Source organism: Paroedura picta, chromosome 3 (genome assembly GCF_049243985.1).
Source record: "Paroedura picta isolate Pp20150507F chromosome 3, Ppicta_v3.0, whole genome shotgun sequence".
NCBI lineage: Eukaryota > Metazoa > Chordata > Lepidosauria > Squamata > Gekkonidae > Paroedura > Paroedura picta.
This window is the reverse complement of record NC_135371.1, coordinates 116,757,986-116,782,888: the sequence shown is the minus strand read 5'-3', so window position 1 is coordinate 116,782,888 and position 24,903 is coordinate 116,757,986. Positions and strand designations below refer to the sequence as shown.

The 24,903-nt window shown below is 45.6% G+C and overlaps 1 protein-coding gene and 1 long non-coding RNA gene across 15 annotated transcripts in view; one reads left to right on the top strand and one right to left on the bottom strand.

Annotated features, from left to right (window-relative positions):
* The window catches only part of CACNA1A (calcium voltage-gated channel subunit alpha1 A), a 406,947-nt gene that overhangs the window by 355,103 nt on the left and 26,941 nt on the right, over positions 1–24,903 (top strand). For all 14 annotated transcript variants that reach the window (XM_077327283.1, XM_077327280.1, XM_077327282.1 and 11 more), the window contains 6 exons: positions 3,939–4,044; positions 6,055–6,162; positions 6,898–6,998; positions 14,800–14,909; positions 15,314–15,452; positions 17,564–17,677. In XM_077327283.1, coding sequence (XP_077183398.1) covers positions 3,939–4,044; positions 6,055–6,162; positions 6,898–6,998; positions 14,800–14,909; positions 15,314–15,452; positions 17,564–17,677 — 678 coding nt within the window. The remainder of the gene's footprint in view (positions 1–3,938; positions 4,045–6,054; positions 6,163–6,897; positions 6,999–14,799; positions 14,910–15,313; positions 15,453–17,563; positions 17,678–24,903) is intronic.
* Positions 8,382–24,903, bottom strand: part of LOC143832624 (uncharacterized) — a 41,347-nt gene continuing 24,825 nt past the window's right edge. Inside the window, exons 2-3 of the long non-coding RNA XR_013229331.1 lie at positions 8,864–8,918; positions 8,382–8,763 (exon numbers count right to left, since the gene is read on the bottom strand). This is a non-coding gene — a long non-coding RNA (uncharacterized LOC143832624). The remainder of the gene's footprint in view (positions 8,764–8,863; positions 8,919–24,903) is intronic.

Sequence of the window (24,903 nt, the reverse complement as noted above, 5' to 3'; positions counted from 1 at the left end):
CAGTTTTAACAGGATACTATAGGTGACTACAGGGACAGACTTGACGTATATTAGGAATCCTTGATGATTTCCCCGGCTCTATGAATGATACTGATAGGGCAATTTGATGTAAACTTACTTCAGCCTCCATCCATTGTAAAAAATGTTCTAGAGTGGAGCAATGGCATACACTTGTACTGTTAATAAGGCTTGGTAGCTTTGGGCTAGTGTCTTGGTTATCAAGACCCACAGTTTTTATTCCTGGCTGTGCCACTTCTATATCTGTGCTTCAGGGAGAAACAAGACATGACTGCGTACTTGTGGCTTCCATGAGGACTACCCTGCCACCATTTGAAAATATCGCAAGTCCTGCAGCATGGCCGACTGAGGCACTATTGTCCCGCCTCTGCACCATATCAAGTAACCCCCCATTGCTATTTTGGCACTTGGAAAGGTGCAGGGAGAGAATGGTGATACTGTGGACAGCATTTTAAAATAACTTAAATTGTGGCAGTGTCCTCACATCCACCAGGAGAACACTGACGTGTCTAGTTTGGCCTCCAGTTTCCCAATCCTGTTGAAACATTTCAATAAAAATATGTTTTGAGTAATATCTCACAATAACCTCCCTCCTTCATTTGTATTGGCATTCTCTGTTTATGCTTTCATGTTCTTCCCACCTGCTGTCATTATTATACATCTGTATGTTCATTTCTCCATGACATTGTTTGTCCAGACTATTGTGAGATATATTGAATCTGCAATTTCTTCACCTGTCTGTGGGGAAAGGAGGGATTTCTGAGTGCCCTGACTGTCCCAAGGGAGAATTGCTGTCTGTATCCATCCCACCCCCTTATCCTTTCTTCTCTGTGGGCATCCAAGAGAATATGGTTCTCCTCAAAGGTAATTTTGCCTTAGCCATCCATCCAAAAGGCATACTTTTCTTAACAACTTGGACTATATCCTTATCCATTGTTGTTCATCTATATATTTATGAAACAGCCTAGGAGGTGGGACACATCCGGCTGTCCAAGTTACAATAGGGCCAATCAGGGTGCAGCCAGCTTTGCCCTGATTGGCCCTGCCCCTGCATCCCCCCCCCCCCCGTCCCTGGACTCTAGCCTCTTTGCTCTCAGACGCCTCAGTGCCTGGAGCCAGCAGAAGGTCAGGGAAGAGGACCCTGGGCAAAGGGTCATGGTGGAGGCCTTGCTAACAAGGGCCACTTGGCCTGCTAGGCTGTGCCTGCTGACGAGGGCCTCCCAGCCTGCTGACTGACTGCCTGCTGAGGAGCTCTGTCCCGACCCTGCTAACGAGCTGCCCAGCCCCCACCCGCCCCACTTGACCTGGCTGCAAGCTGCAGCCCAAAGCCACCTTTAGCTGCCTGGCCAGGGACCAGGGGAGGGGATCCTTTCAAGGCATGTACTTAGGAATGGGCTTTGAAGCTAGTATATATATAATCTGGCATTTTCATGTACATTAGCATTACTAAAATGATATGGCCTTCTCATCTCCTTGAACTTTCTGGTCCATGTTTGCTCCACTGCAGGGATGAAAAACTTAAGCAGTATCCCAAAAACAGTGCGGTGAAAATGTTGTACCAGTGGGAAAAAGAGTTCCACAAGGAAGTTCAAATTCAGCAAATGGAAACAAATTCTGTGACTACAATAGTGTATGCAAAGTGCAAGCACATTCTTTTATAGGTATTCATGTATCATGGAATTTTTGCCAAGGATCAAGATGTTTGAGACCACTTCAAGAAAGTCTCATGGGAGTTGGGGGAGCAATACAAAGGGTGAAAACAGGTGCAGTTCAGTGGCATATTGGAAGCTGAATATGTGGTCGTCAGAAGATGGGCAGTGAGTCCCAAACTGCTGCTATGTGCTGACATGTCCCTGCATTTCTAGTAGCAGAATTGGAGTGGTTACAAGGTGGTAGCACTGGCATGCTACCCATGCCAGTGTTGCTGTTCCCTGAGGGCATTGTGAGGCTACTATGAAGAGCAACCGTGTTGATGACCCCACCAACGTGTCTTCAGGTGATAGAAGAAGCAGTCATGCCACAGGAGTTCAATAGGTACAGAAATAATCCCAAAGTGCTCCTGGCAGTGCTCAAATTAAATCTCAGTCTTAGGGATGGGAGTTCATTGAAGGTGGCTTCTGAGTAGTGTGGCAGCTGCCTGATCTTCCGAAGGGCTTAACTGTTGGGTTCTGATTACAAACAAAATAGCAATGATTGTTAAATTGTTCAGCTGCCAATAGATGTAAAGATCTCATCCATTAACATTTGCCATATATTTCCAAATGTAGTACAAAGGAGGAGGAGGAGGCTACTTCATTTCATTTTGACTAGGAGTGCTTCACCCTTATCATCCCACACCAAAGCCCCCCCCCAAAAAAAAACAGCCATAAAAACCTTTCCAGATCTTCTGCCAGAATGTCAGACTTCTATGGCAGACTTAGTAGTCTGTTGATGGATGGTGCAGAAAAAAGGGAGTGGAAAGGAACAGACAGTATTCTTAGCAAATTGTCAAACGAGGGAATGCTGCTTACATTTATGCAAAGCACTGGGGAGATGTGCTAATTAGGCTCCTAAGACAGTGGTTTCCAAGATTTACAGGCTTTCTGGGCATCAGATTCCTTTAGGGATCATCCTGCTGAACCATCACCCGTATGTGTGTATTCCTCTTTCTCATTCTGTACCTCCTTCTCTTTTTAAACTCTCCTGTCTTCACCCCAGCACACCTCTGTTCAGTGACATCCACTTAACAAACCCCAAAGACCCTGATCGTCTAACCCCCATTTCCATTGGTCCACAGCCTATCTCAGCTAATGCACTAGCTGGTCAAGCCCTACCCTGAGCATCTTGTGTGATCTCCAGCCCATGGCCTTGGCTCAGAGGAATGGCACATGGCCCATAGTCTGTCAATTTCATTTCTTTCTTTTCTACCCTAAGGACGCACCCACCCATTTTTGCACCAAGAGCCCACAATCTGGATCTTTCCCTTTAGAGCAATCTATACCAGAGCTATGAATGAGTCTCAATGTGTTATCTATGGATGCCTTTGCACTGTGCTGTGACGCATGCTGCATGCTTTTTTTTTTTTTGCATGACTCCAGTCTTGCACATTTTTTGAAACCTGCTCTGTTGAATGGTTGCAATGCATTCTCCTTTGATCCCTTCCCTTTTCCACTGCTACTTGTGGCTATCTTGGAAAGCTGATGTTTTGTTTTCTTCTTTGTTTTATACTCCTTAATTTTACTATGCAGACTAATAATGAGTTTCTTGGAAGAACTCTGTGAAAGTTAAGACTTTACAAGATTCAGTTTGGAGAGAACATGTGAGGTCTAGTGGAAATACAGTAAATGGGATCAGGTCTCTTAAATTCTGTCTAACACCCTCCAAGGAATTAGCATAGTGATTAAAGCGGGAACATTAATCTAACCCTGTTTTGTATAGGATGTAGAATCTGCTGGATCAGGGCAACTCCTAGCTTCTTGCTCTGCTGCGACAAAGATACAATCATCTCCCAATAAAGGCAAAACTCTGATTCTTAATCTAGATCAAGTATAATCAATTGAAGTAAGTTCCAGTTGTTTTGATGGGACAGACTTCGAAGTGAGCATGCTTAGAACTGTATCTAAACTCCTTAAGTCCCCCAATTACCACATGGGTTAGTTTCTTGACCAATATCTTGAAAAAAACATGAAGATGACATTGGCCAAAAGAAAAGTTTGGCGGGGGCTGACGAGCTGAATACCCTGCTGAGTACTGAAATTATTACAGCAGGACTTTGATTGACACGTGCTTGGGAGAGGAGAGGTTACACAATGAGTACCTGAAGAGGCAGAGGGCAAGGCCTTGAGCACAGAGTTCTCCCCAGGGCTCTTATGTTCCTGTGTGCAAGATATCTCAGGAAGTTGGAGTCATAAGATGACACCTTTCTGCTTGGATCTCTGCAGAGACTACTTCGTATGGATTTGCCTGTGGCAGACGACAATACAGTCCATTTCAATTCCACCCTCATGGCATTGATCCGAACTGCACTTGACATCAAGATTGCCAAAGGCAAGTGATGCTAGTGAGACCATCTGTCAAAACGAGGATTCCAGGAAATTAGACAAACACAGGAAAGCATATCCTAAGCTACTAAAACCTGTTTGTATGTCATATTAAAGTATGGAATACTTTCAGTTTAAATGGTAAACACTTGTCTGTGAAAGAGAGAAGACTCCCTAGAGCAGTGGCTGGGAGCAGGCATTTTGTTTCTCATTTCCTAGTGCCAGTTCCTAGTAGAAGAAGGTGCTGCCGTTAAAAAAAAAGAGGGTGCTCTTATTTTGAACAAGAATAAAGGGTCACATGGTAAACTCGGTTGATTGTCCTTGCAGTTGTTGAACGTCTCAAGGTCCCTTTTTTGAAGTCTCTTGAACTGGAGATCTGATCCGGAGAGGCCAGGCAAGCCTGATCCCATCAGATCTTAGAATCTAGGCAGGTTCAGCCCTGGCAGCTCACACTTGAAAGGGAGACCTCCAAGGAAGACCAGGGCTGTGACACAGGGGAGGCAATGACACAGGGCAGGCAATGACAAACCAAACATCTTTTCCCTGGCAGCCAGCCACTCTTAGGATACCCTGTCTATTTTATACTCATGTGATGCAATAAATAGTAATAAATAAATAATCCTGGACTGGAAGACTACCTGGACTTTACGCTACCACAGCATGCTTTAGTTTTCTGAAGGTATGGTCAGATTTTGGTATCCATTTTGTTTTACTTTGTGACTTTTATAAACGTTTATTGGCTTTCACAAATAACATACCAAGTGCACCCACCTCTCAATACCTCTCAAAGATGTATGCATAAAATTTGACATGTCTTCCTTTCCTTTAAGATTCCCAGTACTGGGGGTCAAACTCTTTCCTGGACTGAATATTAGAATGCTCTTCCATTTTAAAATATATTTGTTCAACTTGAAAAACTAAAGGGCAGGAAGAAGGCCATGCTAGAATCTTTCTAACTGACTGGCTTACTATGTACAGGAGTGAGGAAACCATCAGACATACTGTCTCGCACTTGCAGTGTTGACCTGATACAGTAAAACATGGACTCAGTCATATAATTCAGTGATCCCCAAGCTTTCTGAGGCTGGGGACCGGCAGGGCATCAGGCCGCGCCCGCACGGACCACGCCCGCACATCGGGCCACGCATGCGCGATGCGCGGCCCGACCGGCCCTGATTCCCTCTCCCCGCCCTCCCGCAGTAAGAAGCTTCCCGGGCCGCAAGCTTGCGGCCTGGGAAGTTTTTTACTGCGGGGGGGGGGGCGGGGAGAGGGAGCCGTGGCCCGGCGCCATGGCCTTCGCGGCCCGGCACCGGGCGCTACCTCCACCTCCAGTGTCCCGCCCTTGCACTTGCCTCCCTTGCCCTTCTTCCGGGGACGGGATTTTTTTTTAAGCAAACTGCCTGGAGCAATGAATAGGCATACAGAGATGTAGGCAAAGCCAAAAATATTTTTCCCAAAGTTGTCACACAAAGCATGCCTCTCTAAAGTTCCACACCCACAAAAAAAACACAGAAATTAGATTAATTTTTTAAAGATTCAAGACTCATGATTCCTTAAGGGGTAATATCTATGATTAAACGGAAAAATATTTATTTTTTAAAAATTGGCGGGCATCATGGGACCTTTAAAAAAAGGAAAAAGGGGATTGGCCACCTAGCTTGATTGACAGACGGAAGAGAGTCGCGTATAAACCACGTTGCTCTCTTCCGCCATTTCCAGCAGTGTTTGTGGAGGGTAAGAAGCGAGAAAAGGCAGCAGACTACAGCAAGACGGCAAGAAGGTGAAAAATGCCCAGAGGTGCAATAATATTTAGCGGAATGCCATTCAACTGGCTTAATGCTATTTTTTTCGATGTGCGGAAATGCCCTGGGTGTTTAATATGTAAAAACCACTAATAAATATAACCCAAGGAAACAAATAGAATAAACAAGTCGCTCTGATAGGTCCAGAGGGCATTAATTGGCTGGATGTTTGTTATTTATCTCTCATCCTTGATTTGGTGTGTTTTTATCCCTAGGAGGAGCTGACAAACAGCAGATGGATAATGAGCTGAGGAAAGAGATGATGGCAATTTGGCCCAACCTCTCCCAGAAAACCCTGGATCTCCTGGTCACCCCTCACAAATGTAAGAGTTGCCCTTTAGCATTCCCGATCCCATTCCCACACTTCAGATTTGCCTTTTCATCAAGTGTTTACCTGACCCTCGATCTACCTATTTTACTTGGCCATACATAATTTCTTTTCTTGCCCTTCTGACCCAGAGGAAAAAGAGTGGTGGGCTGATCAAGCCCTCTGGGATCCCTTTCCAGTTTGGGCTGTAGTGACATGACAGAAGAAAAAGACCTAGAAATTTTGAGAAAATGGGAGCTCTTCTGGGAGTTTCGTCATGGAATGCCTGTGTTTGACCACTGAACTCGATAGACCTTGGCTGTGATCCAACAGAGGTCTCCTTATCTTGTTATGACAAACTGCACAGGAGAGAGTCCTTCTTTGGGAAAATGCTGACCCAAACAGTAAAGATTGCTTAACCCACAACAGCAAAGACCAGGGAGGTGTACCAAGTCATTGTCCTCCGTATTACCACAGGTCCTTCCCACTCCTTCCCACTTCCCACTCCTGAGAAACAGCTCCAAATGACCATAAGATGATTAATACTAGCCATTTGAGCTCCCCCTCAGATGTTTACCTGATCTGCCACTCTGAAGAGGCTGCAGAGAACCAAACCCTTTCACAGACACACACATGCTCAACTGCAGAGAGTGGCCTAGTCATATTAGCCTAGAATCTAGAGGGAACAGCAGTGCTGAAGGAATAGGCAGAAAGTGCTGTTCTTCACTGTCCTGCTTTCTTCACCCTGCAGCTACTGACCTGACAGTCGGCAAAATCTATGCAGCCATGATGATCATGGAATATTACCGCCAAAGCAAGGCCAAGAAACTGCAGGCTATGCGGGAAGAGCAGGTATGTGCGGCAAATTATGAAAAAAAAACTTGAGAAAGAAAGAAAGAAGTGCTGTTTTTTTAATATCCCACTTTTCACTACATGAAGGAGACCCAGAGCAGCTTGAAAACACCTTTCCCTACCTTTCCCCACAATAGACACTTTGTGAAGTAGGTGGGGCTGAGAGAGCTCTGAGAGAACTATGACTGGCCCAAGGTTACCCAGCTGGCTAAATGTGGAGGTGAGGGGAAACATACCCAGTTCTCCAGATTAGATTCTACCATTCTTTAACCATCACACTACACTGGGTCCCCTAAAGGAGAATGGAGCCCCTAGATTTCAGCATAGACATTTTTAGTGAATTACTTACTTATATTTAGATTTTTAGGCCACACCTCCCTGCAAGCAGGTTTGGGGCAGCTCACAACACCTAATAACATTAAAATCCTCTTAAAATATGCAACTATTTAAAATGTATTTCTATACCAATGCCCATGCCTTCTTAATTGACTTATTACAGGCATGATAGAATCTCATAGGCATGGGGGGACCAATGTGGGAGATGGGAGAGGAAGGGGGGAGTCAGGAAGGGAGGCCCATAGCGGTTCTTCATTTCATCCTGGCCTCAACCATGGGCCTGGTGGAAGAGTGCCATTTTGCAGGCCCTGAGGAACTCTGTTAGTTCCATCAGGGTCTGGGTCTCTACTGGCAATTCATTCCACCATTCTAGAAAAGGGCTGAAGGAAAAAAGAAATGAGCATGCCCCATGCCTGAAGAAGGGCTGTGAAAAAGAAGGGCTGAGTTGCCACACTGACCGTGCAGTTACTGTTCAATAGATTTGGTTATTTGGTACATGATGTGTTCATCGCTGCGGTCAAGGACTCCCCCACCCCCCCTTCACTAATGGATAGCTTTCATTTTCCTATTCTCATTTGCTCTGTTTTCTGGTTTTGGCTTCCATATGCCCCTGTTTGAACCATTTTGGTTTTGAACTTATGTAGGGTAGTGATTCAAGTGTTGGACTAGGAATAGTTGGGGAATGAAGGTGCAAATTCCCACGGTGTCATGAAGCTCATTGACCAACCTTGGGCCAGTTATTCTCCTCTTTCTCAGACACACAGATTTCCTTCATAATTTTTAAAAATGTAGGAACCATTCTCTATTGTGGAATGTAAAGCAACCCAAAAATGGGGGGGAGGGGGGAAATGATAGCAGAAACATGACTCCATACTTACAGTGAAGATCTTTGCAGGGAAAAAGGACAAACAAGATACATACAAAGACTTGCAGGGAACTCTTGTATCCATGGGTTCAGGAACACACAGACACTGGAATCATTGCAGCTCTTTATTGGTGCCAGATCATGATACAAGAAAGTACCAAGACCACACTGAAATATCCCATAACAACCCCCCTTCCCCAATATATACACAAGTGGAACAGTGGTTCACCCGCGGCTGTAGGTGATTGGTTATATGTACGTTTAAACTGACTAGATCCTTGGAGGCTTGAATCTTGCTCCTGCCTCAGACTCAAGCTCTGTAATTTAACCAATTGCAGACAAAGTCCTGCAGGTAGCGGGGGACTGTCCGAGTGCTATGGGATCACCATGGTTCCACTGATATGGGAGCCCGGGGTAGAGATCAACCCAACATGGGCTGAGAGTCTGCCCCTGGTGGTGCTGAAACGCATGCAGGTGACGGGTCAGAGACCATCGGTGGCATTGCTTGCGAGGGTTGCAGTGCTGTCTGGGCTGCAGGGAGTGACACATCATCTGCTGGTTCATCTTGGTTGAAAGGTTCAAAACATAAACAGAGAAAATCAGAACCTTCCCAAGGCAATTGGTACAATAAATTTTATATATTGATAATTTTTTAAGGACCAACCAAAACGGCTTCTAGATATACTCCATTTTCACAATTTTTCTTCAGTGGTTGATTCCTAAATACAAAATGTATAAATTAATTAAATTTAATTTAAGTTTAAACAATGCAGTAAAGAATTACTCCCACATACCTCCATGACCAGTTTGTAGTATCACACCTTACCTTTCACTCTTATCAAACAATTTTTATATATATAGATAGACCACCGGCTCTGTAAACTATTGTGGGGAATGTCAGTCAAAAAACATTCCCAATAGTTTAGGGCTACTATCCAGGTATAAATACAAAATCTTAACAGGCCCCACAGTAACATTCTTAAAGGTTCACTACTCTTTTACAGAAACACTGCTATTATCCAAAAGTATTCCAAAGTCAAAACTTACAGAAAGCAAGACATTTCTAAAGAAGTATTCAGTCCTCTAGGGCTAAGTGTATTCAGAGAGTATATAAAGAAACATTCACGTTGTCTTAAAAGTCTATTCATGTCTATTTTATTGCGTCCCTGATGATGGAGTTGTTCAAGTCCAAAAAATTGCAGGGTTTCTGGCGCATGTCCCATTTCTTCAAAGTAACTTACCAAAGGTGCATCCATATGGTGATTTCTTAGTCTACTCAGGTGCTCCTGGATTCGTATCCTCAGGGGGCGAGAGCTGATTCCAATATACAATCTGGAGCAAGGGCATCTTATACATATACAACATTCTTATTCAAACAGTTAATATATTGATTAATTTTAACAGAAAAACCTTTTTCTGATTGTTCAAATTCTTTGATTTGTAGTAAGTACTTGCAGCATATACATGAGCCACACCTATAGTTTCCAACCGGTAAAGTGGTTTCACCTGCCTCCTTATTCTGTTCCCTCTTTGTTACCAACTCTCCAATGTTATGACTTCTCCTCCATGCTAATCTATAGCCATTTTCACAACCTGGAATGTCACTAATCAAATGCCAGTGTTTCTGCAATATTTTGTTGATATCTGAGGCAAAATAAGAAAAGTCAAACACACAGGTGAATTTCATGTTTTCTCTACGTTGGCAATATTGAAGCAGCTCCTCCCTTCCCTTCAAATTAGCTCTGGTCCTTGCCTTAGAAATCACTCCTTCAGGATATCCACGTTGTTTTAGTGCTATTAATAACGCCTCAGACGCTTCCTCATATAATACATCTTTAGTGTTTATTATCTTGTGTCTTAGAAATTGCCCATAGGGCAGATTCCTTTTTAGATATGAGGGGTGAAAACTCTTATAATGAAGCAGTGTGTTCCTATCTGTAGATTTCCTATATGAGGCTGTGGCAAGTTTACCTTGGGGATCAAAAGTAACCAAAGTGTCTAAAAAGGCTAATTGAGAAGAACTATGTTGACCTGTAAATTTGATTGAAGGGTGCAGGCTATTACACCACTCAATAAATTGCATCACAGTTTCGCCATCTAAATAAATTATGAAAATATCATCAAGGAATCTGGTGTAAAAAAAATATGTCTGATTTGAATGGGTTAACATTCTCATTCAGAAGCCATTTGCTTTCAAAATCTAGCATGAACAAAGTAGCTATGGACGGTGCTACTGGGAACCCCATCGATACCCCCTGTACCTGTAAATATAATTCTCTATCAAACTCAAAATAATTATGTTCCAAAATTAAATCCAATAAATCCAATAGGAAATGAGTTGGTGGTCTCAGTTCTTGCCTCTGGTCCAGTGCATTCTGTACTACCACTCTGATAATATATAGTCCTTAGAGACTTAGAAAAATTAAAAAATAGAAAAATTCATAAACCAGATCGCCCTCCTAAGGGATGACCAATTGTATCACAATGTGGATCGTTTCTTGAACCTCTTGCTAAATTTGTGGATTTTTATATTCAGCAAACTTTTTCAAATTGTGAGACCCTGCTTAAAGATACCACATACTTTATTAATTTAATTCATAAACTAATCATTCCGAAAGGGGCAGTCTTACTATCTATGGATGTGACTTCACTTTATACAAACATCCCTGTAGAGGAAGCCGGTTCATCTTGGTAGAACAGTGCAGGGTCTGGTGCCACAGTTGAACAATGTGGCAGTCGTAGGTGCAGCCATCTGGTGACTGGACCTGATAAGAAACTAGTTCAGTGGCCCTAGTCACCGTGGTGGGAATCCAAGCTGGGCTGTCCACATAGTTCCACACAAAAACAGGGTCTTCTGCGCCGAATGAGCGGGGAGCCACAGGCTGGACATCCTTGGAGCATCTGCCAGGCCTATTCTATATGTGGTCTGGGTGCAGCTTATTCAGAAGGGTCATCAGGCAATGGTTCATTATTAGCTTCATTGGGCTATTCCTAATCATTGCATGAGAGTGATGTGCTGATGGGCCAGGAATGTTGCGAGGTGCAGGTGCCAATATCCCACTGTCATCTGGGAGATAACGTCTTTGGTAGTGTACAACATCCTCTCTGCCTGACCATTGGTGAATGGATGGAATGGTGCTGAGGTGACATGGCAGATGAGGCAAGCCACCAGGAAGTCCTTGAATTCCTTTTTTTTAGAAGTTTTATTTTTTAGAAAGAGAAGATAAAAAGAAGAAAGAAATACAGAAAAGTTATGATAGTCTCCTGTACATTGTCTGATCTAATGCAAACTTTGAAAACTACTTGCTAATATAATCCATATAGAAGTGCCAGTGGTCTTGAAATTCTTCTAAAGGGATCTTGTTTATGAAGTTTGTTAGTTTAGCCATCTTGTACAACTCTCGGATTTTGTCCAGCCAGTCTGTCACCTTAGGTGGGTCTGGTTGCTTTCAGCGTTGAGCAATTAATATGTCCTTGAATTCTTTTGAGGTTAAGTGTGCCCTATTGTTGGACACAATGGTGTCGAGCAGCCTGTGTGTCGCAAAGAGATACAGCGATGCCTGAATGACCAAAGTTGAGGTCATGGTGGTCACCAGATGGTGAAAGGCTAACTGTAGTCATAGTCATGGAACTCATTTACGGCTGCAATGGTGGTGAGGGCCTGCTTGTCGATCTGTGCATAGTTCCACTCAGCAGATAACAAGGTGCGAGAGTAGAAGGCTATAGGAGCCTTCTAGCTGTTCAGAAGACGGTGACTCAGGACAGTACTGATGCCATGCGTGGGGGGGGGTGTCGCAGATGGGCGCATCCGACAGCAACTCATCAAAGTGGACAAGCAAGATAGCAGGCACTTGGTGGCAACAAATGCAGACTTCTGTGCAGGGCCCCAGAGCCAGGGAGCCTTTTTGTCCAAGAGACAGTGGAGGGGCTCTGCGACCATGGCTTTCTTTGGCAGGAACGAATGGTAAAAGTCCAGCAAGCTGTGGACAGCCTGGAGGTTGTGTTTTGACTGCAGGGTTGTTAACTGGTGGATGGCTTTGACCTTCACGGGAGTCAGGTGGATGCTGGCTGTGTTGATGAGGAAGCCCAGGTACTTGACGGATGGGGCCCCAATATGGCACTTCTCCCGTTTTACCTTTCGGCCAATGTTCTGGAAATGGCAGAGGACTTCTCAAAGGCAGGTGGCAATCTCTGCTTCTGTGCTCCTGGCAAATAAGACATCATCAAAGTGATTATGTCTGGAATGCCCTTGAGGAGGGCATTCTTCCATGAGATTCTGGAAGATCCCAGGGGCTATGCTTACACTGAACTTGAAGGTTTAACCTTGAACGCACCGCAGTGCATTACAACAGTCTGTGCCTCAACCAATTTGTTGTCCACAGGCTGTTGCTGGTAGGGCTCCAGCCAGTCATGGAGCATCTCCTCCATATTGTGGAACATGCAGAATCTTGCCGCACACCGGAGGGCTGCCATGAACTCAGTGATGGTCTCGTCTTCACATTGGATGCACTGATAAAATGTGGGGCGGCTCACAATTATGCTGAGCTACAGGCTCAGGTACTGGTGCAGCTTCTCAATGACATCACCAAAGGTGACGGTCTCGAGTCTGGTGGGCACAGTCAGGTCTCTGGCGAATTCGAAGGACGACATGCCACACACACTCAAGAACATGTCCCACTGAATTTGCGGCTCCATAATCATATTAGCACAGAAGTGGCACAATCATCTGGACATAAGCCTCCTACACCAAGAGAGCTAGCTTGGTATAGTGGTTAGGAGTGCTGGTTTCTAATCTGGCGAGCCGAATTTGATTCCCCACTCCCCCACATGCAGCCAGCTGGGTGACCTTGGGCTCGCCACAGCACTGATACAGCTGTTTTGAATGAGCAGTAATATCAGGGTTCTCTCAGCCTCACCCACCTCACAGGTGTCTGTTGTGGGGAGAGGAAAGGGAAGGCGACTGTAAGCCACTTTGGCTTATTATGTACAGCCACTGAAACGGCGGCATGGAGAACACAGAGGAGGAAGAAGCAAAGCAAACTGCTTATGCACGGGACGGAACGCAACGGCAGCAAAACCCAGCGTATCCGATTATGCACGCGGCTACTCCGAAGCCACTTCTGGTTGTGCCCTGGTCCCGGGCTCCAATTTCTTCGACATCTCACTAACACGGCTTTTTCAGTGGCATACGTTGACTCTGCGCTCGGTTGCCACCTGCAGCATGCATAATTGGTGATTTTAGCCACCGTCATTCCACCCCGAACGCGGACCTTCCACACCGTACATAATGGATCTTTGAGACTCCTTCAGGGAGAGAAAAGTGGCATATAAGAACTCTTCTTCTTCTTCTTCTTCGCTGGCTGGCCCAGGACCAGAGTTTCAAGACAGTCCTGGTTGGCCACATCGATTTCCGCAAGACTTGAGTCTGCTGTCCAGGCAGTGCATTCATTTGGTCAGATGGTCCCTTTCTTGGAAATCAGGCACCAAACAGAAAGCGATTTCAGTGGCTTGTCCCTCCTCAGAAGGCAGGGCTCTGCAGCATGCAGGAATGTCCAGGAGACGGTTACTTACTAGGACAGCATGCCTGGTGTTGCAATTTCACCTTCATCACCAGTGTTAGATCCATGGGTCAAGGACACACAGACACTGGAATCGTTGCAGCTCTTTATTGGTGCCACAACATGATACAAGAAAGTACTGCGACCACACTGAAATATCCCACTACAAATCCCTCAATATATACACATGTCAAACAATGGATTACCCGCAGCTGTGGGTGACATGTAGGTTTAAACTGTTTGGATCCTTAGAGGGTCCTACTGTCGGCCGGCCAGTTGAGCCGTGACTAGTCAGTTTAAATTCACTGGCTTCCACAAAGAGGCAAGCCAGTTCTGAGCCAATCAGAGGCTGCAAATCCTGCCTCGAACTTCAATCATTTTCCTCAGCAGGACTGCATACACAACAGGAACCATATTATTCCTCTAGTATCCCCCTTCCCCACAATTTTCCTTTCTCTTCCTTGACAGTCCCCATAGCCTCTCTTTTTTTCCTGCTTCGTCTTCTCCTTTCCTCCCACCAGCTAACCTACCTTTTTCTTTCCCACATTCAGCTTTCTCTCCTTTCTTCTAGCAGCATCCCGCTGGGAGAAGTCTGGTTGAGTTATGAAGTGACCACTGCTGCTTTCAATCTGGACCAAGTTGCATGGCAGGCCAAACCAGTAGATTGGGCCCAGTGCTTCAGTGGCCACTGCCACCAAGCCCAACTGTATGGTGGGTGACACTGGGCCCAGTTGCATGCAGAGCCCAGTTATAAGGTAGCTGCTGCTAGGCTAGGCACAGTGAGTCCTCCTCCATCAGGGAATGTAATAGGAAATGGGGATGGGACATTTTCCTGGACTATTTTAGCCTCCAGGGTGCATAAACCAAAGGTTAGAAGGCTCAGTAATATTGTGTAGTTCCTCAGCAAACTGCAACATGGCCTTTGAGAGTTCAGTGGAGGTCTTTTAAAAGCTACAGGTGTTGTTTCTATAATTTGTTTTTTTTTCCAGTTGGAATTAGATATATGATGCCAGTTTCTGTACCATTCTGTGCTTTCCTGTAGAACCGGACACCGCTTATGTTCCAGCGCATGGAACCACCGTCTCCATCCCAGGAAGGTGGCCAAGGACAGAATGCTCTCCCCTCATCACAACTGGATCAAGGAGGTGGAATGTGAGTCTTATATGGGACTTCCAGAACCCTGCTTTTCAGGGGACTTTTCCTCATAAGTATGGAATTCTCTGGAGCCAGCATCTCCTAAAAGTGCGATAGAACTCAGCAGAAATTATATCCTATTGCTATGCAGAAGATTGGAGAACAGAACCTCTTGAAAAGTGTTTGCTTGAAAATGTTTCTTTTTTAATGCTTTTTTCCATCTGATCGTTCCTTATTGCATACAGTGCCTGCAGAGGCAACAGTGTTTGCTGCAGTATATTATGCAGGGGAAAGCTAGGCATAGAATGATGGGGAGTTTCCTGTTTAGTAGAAGTGCTAAACCCAGTAGTGATTATTGGTGTCATTTATCTAGTGCAGTAATTGTGCAGCTTATTGTATTCTGACTTCCTTCTTGCCTATAGGAGCGTACAGGAAGGGGGAATGAAAGAAAGTGAGTCGTGGGTCACACAGCGAGCCCAGGAGATGTTCCAGAAAACAGGAACCTGGAGCCCTGAGCGAGGACACCCAGAGGATATGCCCAATAGTCGGACCAATTCCCAGGTGGTTTACGTGCCAGCAAGGCACTTACCAGACTTTTCCCCCTGCTTTCTTTTTCCCTGCCCTATAAACATTTAAAGGTCTGTTATAAAAAGCAACTCTTCACTAGGATCAGACATCAATCATGCCAGAGGAAGTAAGGCTCAACTCACAGGACCAAATAGTGAATGGAGCCAGTGTTGATTTCAGCTTCTGCTTGATGTGAAAAAGCATGAGATTATTGCTGCACCATAAGCATACAGTGAACCATATTTATTGAACCTCCATGCAAGATTTGCAGTGCACAAACCTTACATGGAGGTTAATGGAGCTCATAGTGAATCTATCACAAAACTGAATTTGCCTTTTCTCTGGTTATCCTACTATGCTAATTTGCTCATGTAAATTTACCTTACACTTTTTAAAAACATGCTCCAGAGATAAAGCAAAATACCAACAACAACAAAACTGATAAGGTTCATGAGGCCAAAATATGGAGAAAAATATGGATTTGATGGCCCATGTTCATGTGAAGTTTCTCAAAAGGTAGTCCTTCTACTCCATCTCAACAATATTTTCTATAATTTTACTAGGTCTAAAACTAAAGTTTTGCAAAGCCAAGAAATGGCTGCAGAAAGGCTAGTTTCTTGACAGTAACTGCTGTCATGCTCAAAATGATGTGTACATAGGAGACATGTGGAAGGTCTGCCCAAGTGTGTGGTATATCTCTTAAAATCAATAATATCCATGGGTTTTACACTACTATTCTTAGCTGTGAGGAGTCACCCCTGATTCCATCTTCAGTCTCTCCAAAGGGCTCAGTGTCAGTGATGGGGTACATTTGGCAATAGTGGCTGTGAGCCTTACTCAGCTAATGTGACTCAGTGAGCTTGGTGGAGCATTGGCTCCTTGACCCTTCTGCAAGTGTTGATTGCATTGCATATCACAGGTGTAAGGAGGTTATTTAAACAAAATGGAAGCAAAATAATTGCTACCACCGTGGCACTGAGCAAACCTGACTCTCAATTCCTTCTACTGCTTCCCTTTCTTGGAACAAATACTACTGTTCTGTTCTCAGCCTGTGGGCTGGGAGAAAGATAGGATTGGCTTCTCCAGGAAAAGAGTCAACAGCAGTAAAGAATGGCTCAATTGCTCTCTCCTTTATTTTATTTATTTGACTTTTATTCTGCCCTTTCCTAATCCTTCCTTACTTATACCTGTACCAGTAGTCTCTTGTTCTGCTCTGCTGGATAAAGGACTCCAATAAGAGCTTTGCAGCATCTGTGGACTTCTTGTGTATGACATTTCTTGCATAATCCTCAGAACACACCGTGATGGTGTCACTCTCCGTAGAGAATGCAATATAGACCATCCATTCCCTCTGCTCCATTTCTGACCCTGACTCCTAGGGGTCTGAGCACACGGCGTTGAGTATATGCCCTTAACTGTTGAAAGGCATTTTAATTAACATGAGTTGTTAGCAAAGGTACAAAGCAAGAACTCCAAAGCTTTATTTGTGAGAACCAATGAGCTGCTTAGTGGCCTGTCCTACTCCTCCAAGTACAGACAGGGGGAATACCCTGTTTCCCCAAAAATAAAACAAACCCATAAAATAAGCCATAGCATGATTTCTAAATGTTTGCACAATATACGCCATAGCAGTAAAGCTGTGGCTGTGTTTTACTCAGCATTGAGGGTCTCTCTCCCCCAGCACCAACCAGCAACAGCGGTAGGGTTGCTAGGTGACCAGCACAGGGGAGGGGAGGTTCTGGCACCAGGGCAACAGCCGACACCCACACAGGGGCGCAGAGCACTGCCAGCATAAATGCCCCGCCCCTCTGCACCACAGCACTGGCTGCCCCAGTCTCCCTCACCCCCCACAAACACCAGTAAAGCTGCTCCTCCCCAGCACTGACCAGCAACACTCTGTGGGTCTCCCTCACCCCACACAAGCACCTTTGTTGATGGCACTGACTTTTCTAAATACCAATAAGACACCCCCTGAAAATAAGCCATAGTGTGTCTTCTTGAGGAAAAATAAATATAGGACAGTGTCTTGTTTTCGGGGAAACATGGTATTTCCTTCTCTCTGGCTTCCCACATCCTGACTTAATTGTCTGTCTTGCCTAATATAGTCTGTGGAGATGCGGGAGATGGCAAAGGATGGCTACTCAGACAGTGACCCCTACTTGCCCATGGAAGGTCATGGACGTGCTGCCTCCATGCCACGATTGCCGGCTGAGAACCAGGTGAGGGTTTTTTTATCCGCTTCATTTGTGAACTTGAGGACTACAGTGATTTCCCATCCTTGCCATCTCTCTTGCCCCAAGAGGCAGCAGTGGTCTTCACTGTCACATATGTCAAGCAGGTAGCAATGCTGGGCTTAGTATTTCCCATACTGATGCAAATTGAAAGAATGTTTGAACCGTCAAATTCTCTGAACCTTCTGAAGAGTGTGTGTGTGTGTGTGTATATATATATATATATATATATATATATATATATATATATATATATATATATATATATATATATATATATATATATATATATATATATATATATATATATATATATATATGGAGCTCATTCCATCAGGTGGAGGCCAGGACTGAAAAGGCCCTGGCCTTGGTTGAGGCCAGGTGTGCTTCCCAGGGACCCAGGATCCTCAACAGATTCATGTCCGCAGAACATAATGTCCTGCAGGAGGCATAAGGAGATAAGTGGTCCTGCAGGTAGGCAGGACCCAGGCTGTGTATAGCCAATACCTTGAATGTGATTTGGGAACGAACCAGTAACCAATGCAGCTCCCTCAGCAATGGCTGGACATGGGCTCTCCAAGATGACTTAGTGAGGATGTTAAAAAGTGTGGGGGAGAGTAGATAATGAGGTTCATGGGAAAACATTAACTAGGATCACTTAGGCCCCCACCGCCACATTGATAGTCAATCCTGTCCCCCTTTTTGGAAAAGTAATGCTCTCTGCGTTGAATTTCTTTGAAAGCAGTTCCTGACCAGAATGTATTTTCCGTTAGATCTTTGAGATCCCCACCACCTTCAGTAAAAGTCAAGGGTGAGGAAGGAGATGCTGGGCTCTTGAAATCCATTGCCAATGCTTTTTTAAAAGATGCTTATTTCCCTCACCAGGGCTGTCCAGTTTCCCCAACAAGGTTTCAGTAGACACAACCGTTTCAGGTCACTACAGCTGGAGCCAGTTTGGTGTAGTGGTTAGGAGTGTGGACTTCTAATCTGGCAAGCCGGGTTTGATTCTGCACTCCTCCACATGCAGCCGGCTGGGTGACCTTGGGCTCACCACGGCACTGATAAAGCTGTTCTGACCGAGCAGTGATATCAGGGCTCTCTCAGCCTCACCCACCTCACAGGGTGTCTTGTGGGGAGAGGAAAGGGAAGGCGACTGTAAGCCACTTTGAGCCTCCTTCAGTTAGAGAAAAGCGGCATATAAGAACCAACTCTTCTTATTCTTTTTTGGCAAATGTGCAACACTGGTCTCATTATCACAACGATTCCATGCTATGAGGAATTCCATCCCAGGAAGGATTCCTTATAGTCACAACTTTGCCACCACTTAAAGCACTCCACTACCAATGTAATGATGTCATCCTCCCCAAGACATTTTCAACTAGGAAAGTGGCTCCACACTTATGCAGTTCTCTGTCCTATAGAATTCAATGGCTCTAGAAGACCAAGTAGTCCAGTCAACTCAGACATTTGTTGTCTGTAACACAGCATAAGTAGATGTTTATCGGCAGCCTCACTCCAGCCTGAATTGTACAATGAAAGGAGAAAGGGGAGTAGACCTGCAGGTCTCTTTGCTCTTCTAATGTCTTGCTGAGATCACAGAGCTGCACCACAGTACACTGATTATCTGAAGGCATCAGATGCCTAGTACACATTGCTTTCAACTTGCATCAGTAAACAGTGTCTGGTTGCAGCAGCATTGGCTGCCGTATGGCCTAACATTCTATTACCCGAATTGAAAATGTGGGTACATCCCACTGTGGCCAAAGATCAGGGGGATGCCAGGGAGGAGACATCACCCTTTCCTTAAGAAATTTTAAAGAAATTGACATGAGAACTCAGCAATGGAACAAATCCTAGCCATTGAGACTTCTTTGAGTATGATTCAAGGAAGAGAAATGGTGCCTTTGCATGGGTGGGAGAATGGGAGATGGGGGGCTCGGAGTGAGTATCTCATGTCATTCACTCCCCGGCTATAAAACAGAATATCTTAACAGGGCGGAGGGAACTGGGAATGGGGTTTCCTAGGGTTTTGTCACTCACCCACTGCTTCCCCATTGTAATCCTAACAACATTCGGTGCTTTAGGGTTAATCCTCTCAAAAAGTGCCCTTGCTTAGAGGCACAATTTTTGTTCAATGTATTCCTTTGACAGGACTGGGGTTTTGTTCTACTAGTTTGTGGAGTGCTGTTTTGTTATGCTAGTTGTCTCCCCACTCTTTGCTTCTCTAACTGGGATTGGGGAAGGCTAAATGAAACTTACCGCCCTGCAGCCTGTCATGGCTAGTAGCGTACGCTTCTGAATCTGGCATGAAGCATGCTTTCTAGTAGCAACCTCTCCAGGCCTGTGGGATGCTATGCCAGCACCCACTGTTACAAGGTGGGAGGCAGGGAGGGGATGTTGGGGGAGGAAGCGCTCTTTGCTAAGCATGTGCCAAGCAGCCGTTGCTCTTAGCATGCTCCGCTGTGTATCAGCCTTTACTGCTGTACCAATGGGCTAAGCATATCTGTGCCTTTGTGTATCTATGTGCAAAGTGAGAATATAGAAGTGCTGTGACTTGACCAAGGTGTCAAGAGTAAAGAGTGTGTCTTTCATAACCGTGCCTCCCATTTCAGCTGGGAGGACCTGAAAACAAAGAAAGTAATTCATTACAGGGATCTCAGCAGTCACAGCTTAAACAAGCTTAAACTTCTGCTTTGGCAACGATTCCATGCAACCTAGCTGCAAAACACCAACCTTCCCTCTGAGGCAGACCTACCAGTTGAATGACTTTACATGGCCATCTGCCAATGCTGGACATTGTGGACAGATAGCTGTGGAAGATGTGCTCCAACCCAGTGGGCACGTAGATTCTAGGTGTTTCTAACAGAGAGCACCTTGCTGTCATCCTGACAGACCTTTTAGCAATATGTAAGCCTTTGAGTCGAACTTCTCGTGGCGCAGAGTGGTAAGGCAGCAGACATGCAGTCTGAAAGTTCTGCCCATGAGGCTGGGAGTTCAATCCCAGCAGCCGACTCAAGGCTGACTCAGCCTTCCATCCTTCCGAGGTCGGTAAAATGAGTACCCAGCTTGCTGGGGGGTAAATGGTAATGACTGGGGAAGGCACTGGCAAACCACCCTGTATTGAGTCTGCCATGGAAAGGCTGGAGGGCGGCACCCCAAGGGTCAGACATGACTCGGTGCTTGCAGAGGGGACACCATTACTTTTACCTTTTTAATCCTTTGCGTCAGCAGTTGGCATTATTACTTTAAGGCTAGGATTTTTTAAACTTTGTTTCAGGGAACCTCAGAGTTCCTCAGAAGCTTGCCAGGGAATTCTTCACTGAAAAAGCCTGGAATGGTAAACCACATGCCCTGAAGGACTGCATTGCCCCTATTACTGATCTTCCAGGGAAGTTCTGGATATGTCCTGAGATGCACTTTCATGAGGCCCCCAAAGGCTGGTGAACATTCTGTGTGAACTGAGTATCCATTCTACAACACATCCCAGAATCATCTGCCCCATTCAAGCTTTTCTTGATAGACAAGTCAATGTGGAATGGTACAACTGCTTTAAAGGCTTAGGTGAGCAAGCTGTGGCAAAAGCAGCAGAGGTTGGTGGCAATATGGATAGGAGATGGAAGGCCCACAGGTAAACCTGTGGCAGAGTTGGGCCTGCAGTCCTGCCTAACTCCCCTGGGCTGTGTGGCTGCCTGCTCAGTAGAATGGAGGCAAAAACCAATCCAAGGTACCATGAGCCTTAATTATACATGCGTTCCAGGACACTTTGAACTTGATTTGTGGTGACTGGCTGCTTGTGCTTCAAGGCCTGGTAGGCTTCTTGCTCCCTGCTGAATACTTGCTTGCTCTTCTTGTCTGCTGTGGCGCCAAATGACTGCCTCTTGCAAAGTCTTCAGAAAACACCTGCAATATCTGCTGCCGGAGAAGACAACTGAGGACACAACAGAGTCAGATGTTGCTTTCTGCGCAGCTGTGACCAGAGGCACAGTGCAGAAGGAGCAAGCCAGGTTGTATGGACAAAAGCAAAGGGTGTCCATTCTCCTTTACTCTTTTGCATGAGCTTTGTTTCTGCTGATGAAGCCTCAAAGCGAGAGAAAGAGTTAATGGGGAAGGAACCTGCTAAATGCTGCACATCTATAGCCCAAAGTCAGGGCACAATCAGAGCCTCCCATCTCTGCCCACATTTTCAGCTCTTCTTAATAGAGTCATGTGTGGATAGCAGAAAGAGGTCACAATGGAAGGCCATCTATCTTTTTTTGTCTAGGGAGGAAGGAAGCTACTTTTTCTTTGCAGACCTGCTTAACTGTTAGCCTCCTCTATCCCTGCAGAGGCAGGTAACAGCACGTATAAATAAATTTATCGAGAACACCATCACTACCACACAGCCCATTCTCTTCTCAGTTTTGACACTTTCTATTCCTGCCATAACACATGTAAGCACATTTCCTTCCTTTACATTATAATATTATAACCGGCCTTTCTCTGCATAGCACCATCTTTATTCTTGAAACTCCTGCCCTTTTTCCACTAGAAAACTGATGGCTCCACCCAGCCACCTAGAGGGGTCATCAACCCCCAGTCCGCGGCCCGGTGGCGGGCCGCAAAGGCCACGGTACTGGGCCGCCGCCAGCCACGCCTGTCTTCCCCTGCCAGCAGCAAGAAGGAAGGGAAGAGGCAGGTGCAGCTGCCGGCATGGCAGTGACGCAAACGCGCATGCGCGCTGTTGCCGCGCGTGCAGCGCCCCATAGTGGCGAAAACGCGCGTGTGCAGTTGCCGTACATGCACGTTAGCGCCACCTGGTGGCGAAAACACACATGCGCTGCAATTGCGCGTGCGCGTTTTCGCAGCACCCGGGCCATCGGCTCTTCCCTCACTCTGGAGGCGGTCCCTGACCTGAGAAAGGTTGGGGACCGCTAACCTAGAGGATGGCGAAGGATGATGGCACTGAAACAATGCCCTCCAGCCCACATGCAGTTCACGCTCCTCAGTCTAAAATGGTTTTCCACTCTGAGATTTCCTTATGCTTCATACCAATGTACTTTTAAAAGAGGCTCTGAAAGCACTTAGGAAGGAAGGAAGGAGGGAGGGAGGGAGGGAGGGAGGGAGGGGAAGGAAGGAAGGAGACAGACAAAAGAAAGAGGGAGAAGGAAGGAAGGAATGAAAGGGAGGGAGGGAGGGAGGAAGAGAAGGTAAATGGAAGGAAGGAAGACAAAAAGTAAGGGGGGCAAAGGAAGGCAGACAAGGAAGGAAAAGAAAGAGGGGGAATGAGGGAGAAAGAAAAAAGAAAGGAAGGAGAGAAGAACTAAGGAAAGGAAGGAAAGGAAACAAAGGAAGGAAGACAGGAGGAAAATGGAAGGAAGGAAGAGAGAGAGAGAGGGAGAAAGGAAGGAAGAAACAGAAAGAAAGAGGGAAGAAGGAAGACAAAAAAAGGAAGGAAGAGAGAGAAAGGGAGAGGGAGGGAGAAACGAAGGAAGAGAAATTGTGAAAGGGAGAGGGATGGAAGGAGAAAGATAGAGGAAGGAAGACTCTCCCGCACCCCCTCAATCAGTGGTACATGTAGGAGCACCCAAAAGGCCACCCTGGGCCCTGTGGGGGCAGTAGCATTTTCTCCATCTTCCATGGCCCTCCCTCTCAGGGGGGTGCATACTCATGCAGTGAGAGGCCTTGCTGGCCCTTGTGGGGCTGGAAGGTGGCCTTTCCTGTGTCCCCTACCACCACCACCACCCTGACTTCTGAGAGCACAAAGGTCACACTTGGTCCCATAGAGCTTGCAAAGGGGCTGGGCCCCTTCTCCCACACCCTACCCTCTTGATAGGCGTAGAGGCTGCGTTCAGTGTCCTGGGGCTGGACTGCAAGCTGAGCCTCTTCCTACCTCCAAGCCACCTCACTTTGGGAAGTGGGCCAGCAAAGGGGGCTGGCTCTTCTTCCAACAGGAGGAGGAGGCTGGGGGCGGGGCAGACACACCATTGGCCCTCTATGAGACAGTGGACATTCCTGAGGGCCAATCAGGTAGAGTGTGAGTTGTCCTCATGCAACTTGAACTTTATTCTGGCTAAAGATACATCTTTAACAATATTGATTAGCCAATATAATTTATTATTTTCTGGATGAGGAGAAGTGGGACAGAGTTATACTTTAACTGATATCAGCTGTTCTGGTATCTAGGACGATAATCCAAGCTGGTGTGAGCTATACCCCTGTTCCCACTCACCCCCAAGCCCTAAAATGGCTCAATGGCTGCTCCACCTGCCACAATTCATAATATGGATATAAATATTTTTGAGGAACTGGCTATCACTGCAATTTGAAGGGAGCATAATCACTGCAATTTGAAGGGAGCATAAGATATAGGAAATCCTATATCTCTGCCCTGCATATGGATTCACCCCCCCCCTCACCTCAGATACAACCAGTTCCCAAGCTACTTTTCATTACACATGTGGCTAGCAGGATAACTTTGAAAAGGCCATCCCCTGAATGCTACAGCAGAAGAGACCATAAGAGACCATAATCTGCAACTGTATCTTCTGGAAGGTAGCCAAGCATGAAAAGAAGGGGTAAGAGGACCCTGACTCACTTCTCAAACACTTTGGGAAAATAATAGGATCTGGAATCTGTTGTTGTTGTTGTAGGTTTCTATTTAAATGGTGAGAAGGAGAATACCTGAAAGGTGACTACAGAGACACCTTCAAGAGTCCAGAGATCGGTAGGCAACAAGTGCCATGCCTAGGTTGGTGTGGGTCAGAGAGAAGCTGGTGTTGTTGCTATTAAGGGAAAGTTTTCCATAGGGAAGATGACTCCCATTTTGGAAAAAACATGGGTCAATCCCAGGGGTCTAGCCTGTGAGTCCCAAACAAGGGCTCATGGTAATTTTAGGCCATGAACATTTGAAGAGACCCAGGTTGGCCACCCCTGGTCTAGAATAAGGCACTCTGAAAAAATGCTCGTGAAATGTTGATGAGGGTGCTTAGATATGTTGTCCTGATCAGTCAGTAGCAGGAAAACAGGCTGTACTTCTTTAAAAGTAGCACTACCTGTTCTGGGAATTAAAGAATAGTGTTGCTGCTTTGGTGTCCCAACTTCTTGTTCTTCCATAGCAGTCCTGTGAGCTGAAAATTGTTCTTCAACACATACATTTATGGGGCCAGCCATCTCAAATGCTTTTATATGAAACTGCCTATAACCTTGTAGCTGAAATTCGATATCTGCCCTACATC